Genomic DNA, 4,780 nt, shown 5'->3' on the forward strand with positions numbered 1-4,780 from the left:
GGCGGCGCCGCCCGCCTCGCCCGGCCCCCGCGGCCGCTTCGAGCAGGAGCAGGACCGCGCCGTCCGCGCCCTGGTGCGCTGCGTGACCAGTCTGCCCGAGGAGGAGCTGGGCGGAGAGCGCTTCCAGGCGGCGCTCAATTTCGCCTGGTCCAACTTCAGGTCAGCGGGAGCATGGAGGGTCCCGGTGCCTGCCGCGGGGTGTGGGACGGGGCCGCGGGCCCGCCCTGAGCCCTGTCTCGGGAAGCGCCGGGCGCCGTGTGCGAGTCTCTGCCGCAGGATCAGTGACTGCTGCTCCGTCACGTTTGGATCTTGGTCTTTCAGGGGTTTTCTCCCGCTCTGTTAGACGGAGCCTTTCAGCATGTTCATTTAGCCGCCCAGAACTTTGTTGGAGGGAGATACATTATGGTTGTGTATAAAGAGCAAGTGAGGAGGACTCTGCCAAACTGAGATAGACCTTCTGGCTGAGAATGCTGTGCTGCTTGTGTGAAAGGTTATCAGTCTTCAGGAAAAGAACGTGTTTGGTGTTATTGGGGCTTGTCAGAGTCGCGGTCTTTATTAATTTGTAATACATAGTAGCCCTTTAGACTGCCACCTAAAATGCCCTTTCTCCAGTTTCACACACAGTTTTCTGTTATCACAGTTATTGTTCCATTCTATTCTGCCCGCTTGAGTTGGACTCGATGATCCTTGTGGGTCCCTTCCAGCTCAGAATGTTCTGTGAAAGCTGTGAAACTCTTACACGATGAATTTCCAATTACACTTCCTATCATTAACTGCTCCCTCTTTGAAATTGTATGCAGCTAATCCATGTAAAATCAATGCTACTTTACATTTTTCATGCTGATTAAGTGCTTTTTTGGGGAAGCAGTAGCATTGCATCTGTTAATGCAAACTACTAGCAGGCTCAAATAAAATTATTTTAATATGCAAATCTCACCTTCAGTTTTGGTCAGCTACGTGCTTGTGTAGCTGTGTGCTCTTTTAGATTGGGGAATTGTTGGGGTTTTATTTGGATTTTTTACGTGTCAAGAAAACAAAGATGGTGATGCACAGTGACCAAGAAACTTTGACAGGGAGAGTTGGGAAGAGGAAGGTTTTCTTCATGCCAGAATTGTTGTCCAAGGAATGTGCATGGAACATCAGCCTGAAATTAGTATTACATTTGCAAACAGTGAGACCTTAGGTTGTAGCAGAAATTCTCCTTAGTTTCAAGTTTGTGAAACCTGTGATTTGTATTGTTAGATTTGATGATGTTTCTGTGCTGTAGTTCTTGGATCCACCTATTTATTTCCATGAGTGCTCAAGTCGTCTTCTATTCATGATGTTCCCAACTTGCCTAAAAAAGAAAGATCCTTTTTTTTTTGCATGTATGTTTGTCATTAATTAAAGCTTTGAGTAGCAGACTAAAGAATTTTCACTAATAATTTTCCTGCAGCTTAATTGTTCTTTTCAGGACAGGTACTTGGTTTGAATTTTTATTGTCTTTTCAGTGTGATATTCTAAATCTTCCAGTTCTTATACTTACCACCATTTTGAATTAATGATTTCCTATGTAAGCTAATGTGCTGTAATAAATTAGATATTTTCTTAAACCTAAATATCACCTATTTAGTCAGAGCTATATTTTATTGTGCTCTTACTCCAAATCCTTATACACAGTTGAAATCAGACTAACATGTCTCTAGTTAACAAAGTCTTTTTTCTTTTCTTTAACATGGGCCTATCTTCATCCTGCAGTGCTACTTACTAAAAATCCATGTTAACTGCTTTAGAGTTTCACTTTCTAGTTCATTACTTTGCCATTGAGGTGATTTCATATTGTCTTTTGAATTTCAGTCTGTTTAGCTTAACTGTTGCTCATGGTTGGGATTCAACAGTTTTCATTTCTGTCTGTGGTCATGAGAATTTTATCACTTTCTGTCACCTGTTGCTGGAAGCATTGGTTTGGTTTTGAGGGCATGTAGAGTGTCTTGACCTTGTGCTCAGCGTTGTCACATCTTTTTCCCTGTTTTTAATTCTCTGTATCTAAACAACCTATTCATAGCCTAATTTAGCCTCCAAAGTCCATTTTACCTTTCACAAGTTCTTGTTTTGTCCCTTTACATACGTACATATATATACACATACCTTTGTTGGTATATCTGTCTTTATTTTTGATCAAGCTCTCTTTTCACTTAGACACTCTCCCTTATCCTTTATAAAAAGGAGCTTCTTTTGGGTTAGAGACCTTCTCATGTGGGTGTTTGTTTTGCCTATATCTGTGATGCAGGTCCCAAATAATTTTGTGCATTTGACATCAATGCCTTTGACAACACAGTTCTTGATCTCCTTGCTCTACTTGACTTAGCAGACAGCATACTTTAATTGCTTAGTTTGCTGGTACAGTAGTAATTTTCCATTCAGCTTAGAGTGCTGGTTAGATGTAACCTGCATTCAATGTTTTTTACTTTCCAGGCCAATTATATTTAATCTTTCTTGAACTATGAGATGCCAAGATTTAATTTTATTGATGCTTAATACTGTTCCTAAATTAAGTGTGCATTATTAAACTAGTGATATTGTCTTCATATATGTAAATCAGCTTTATTTTCTTCCTTACTTCAGCTTCCTTTTAAACATATTCTAATACAGATTTCTTACACAGATTTCACCGTTTTCTTGATGTGAACAGTCATAAAGTAGAGAGAACAATAGAAGGGTAAGTTTTATGTCTATATATTAATAATGCATTGGTTATATATATATATTTTTAAAAAGCCTTCTTGATACTATTTGTGTTATTAGAATACATGAAAAACTGGTAATTCATTCTGACCTTGGAAAAGCTGCAAGCTGGAAAAGACTAACAGAAAAATTTCTGAACTTGCCACTCCCAAGTACTGAAGAAACAAAGGTATGTGTGTTGCAATTTCCTTGTTCTTTTTTTCCATCTCTCTTGCATTTACACTGGCAATGGGAGCTTCAGTTGTAATGTGTTGGAAATTTCAGGTGACTTAGTGGTGGGCTTTGGAGTTGATGTTCAGGTCATGAATTTCCAGAAATGAAAATTTGTCTTCTCAGGGTTTCAGCCTGTGGAGTTTCATGACTTAAAGTACACGATCTCATTGCAGAGCAGGTGTTTTAGGGTCAGCATTGTACAAATGCTGCAGCTGGAGTCTAGGTGAATCTGGATTCCTATCTGTACTAAAACAACAATGAAATGAGCATTTCTTATTCTTTGCCATTTTTTTTTACCTTAAGTAATCCATCTGGATTTGGTTTTAGGGTTTTCAGTTGGAGTGCTTCTGTTCTGTAGCTTCCATATTGAGACTGGGTGTGTTTCACCATTGATACACTTTGTATCAAATCAGTTTAGGATACGGAGTGGAAGAATATGGCAAAAGTTGTCTCAGTTTTCTTTCCAGTGTGGCAGTGTAATAAGAATTGGATCTTAGGAAGTTTCTCCTGTTGGTAGATTGAAGCTTCTGATTTAAGAGGTGGTGCTCCATATAATGGTGTTCTTTAATAGAATTGTGTGTTCTGAGCTGCAGTCTGATTTTACTTCTCATTGAACTGACATTTATCTGTCTTTGGATGTTCTAGGTTCCTTTTTATTTGTGGGGAAAACCCAGGAGCCCTTAATAGCTTACACATATTCAGTTACTGTGCTGTAGTCTCTAGATTTTGGAAATTGTACCTTAATAGTGCTTGTTTTGAGATTTGAATGAAATTAAAACCAACCAAACCAAGCACCCAAGCAAGCACTTAATACTTGAATGTTCCAATTATCCTCAGATTTTTAAAATTTCCTTTTCTTTTTAAAAATTCAACTGGGGTGTGGCTGGACATAGATGAATCTCATATTTGGGAAGTTAAATGGCATTTAGTTTTTAGCAGTGACACATAACTGGGAAGATTAAGTATTTATTGGTTTCTATGACTGGTAAGTAGAACACCAGCTCACACATGAGATTCTGTCAATGACCTACTGGTTTTCTTTGACAAAATCAGTAATGTTTGGTAGGAACATGTTATAATCCTTGTACAGTAGGTATCTTGCTGCTTTATCAGGAATTTGAATTATTTTTTCTAAAATGCAACTAGAACTCATTCCAAAACAGCTTTGTGTGTTTATGAATGTGTGAAAGTATATAAGGATTTAGACAGCAGAATGTCTAGATGTGAAATGGTGGCTGAAGATCTTTCTAAATTTACAATGAGGCCAAAGAAAAATCTTTTTATAGTAAGAAATGGTTGTACATTGGTAAACAGATTTTAGGGAACGGACAATAATACAAATCTCTGGACCATACGAGTGTTGGCACAGTATTCTAACCTGATTGAAGGCCTCTGTTTCACAACTACAATATTGGAGTTAAAGATTCATCCTTAATGATTTGTGTAGATTTTCAGATCTGAGAAGATAATATGAAAATGATATTAAAATGTAGTGATTTTAGCCTCTGTTTGAAATAATTGGCCATGTGAAAAAGGAAGCTAAGACTTGGTTTCCTACAGGCCCATTACCTGTGTCCTTCCAGTTCATCCACGTTTATGTGGCTGTCTATTTATCCCTTGTCCTGAGGTGACTTCTTACAGTACTTGTGACTTCTTTCACAGTACTTGCATCTTTTCCATATTCTCTGATTATTGGCTCAGTAAGAGGCAGTGTATGCTGTGGCTGCTTTTGAAGGATTTGTATACTGATTGGCTAATTAATAGGCAGAAGAGCATGGGTAACACTCAATGACATGTTGCAGATGTTATTTTTGTAATTCAGGACTGGGGAATGGGAGCTGAT

General features: G+C 38.6%; 1 protein-coding gene across 1 annotated transcript in view; it reads left to right on the plus strand.

Moving 5' to 3' along the window:
• Window position 1: 1 nt before the first annotated feature.
• TUBGCP5 (tubulin gamma complex associated protein 5) overlaps window positions 2-4,780 on the plus strand; it is a gene marked incomplete at its 5' end in the record, with an annotated part of 24,125 nt that continues 19,346 nt past the window's right edge. The window contains 3 exons of the mRNA XM_005422718.2: window positions 2-159; window positions 2,645-2,698; window positions 2,785-2,893. Coding sequence (XP_005422775.1) covers window positions 2-159; window positions 2,645-2,698; window positions 2,785-2,893 — 321 coding nt within the window. The remainder of the gene's footprint in view (window positions 160-2,644; window positions 2,699-2,784; window positions 2,894-4,780) is intronic.

This window comes from Geospiza fortis, unplaced genomic scaffold (genome assembly GCF_000277835.1).
Source record: "Geospiza fortis unplaced genomic scaffold, GeoFor_1.0 scaffold366, whole genome shotgun sequence".
In the NCBI taxonomy this organism is placed as follows: domain Eukaryota; kingdom Metazoa; phylum Chordata; class Aves; order Passeriformes; family Thraupidae; genus Geospiza; species Geospiza fortis.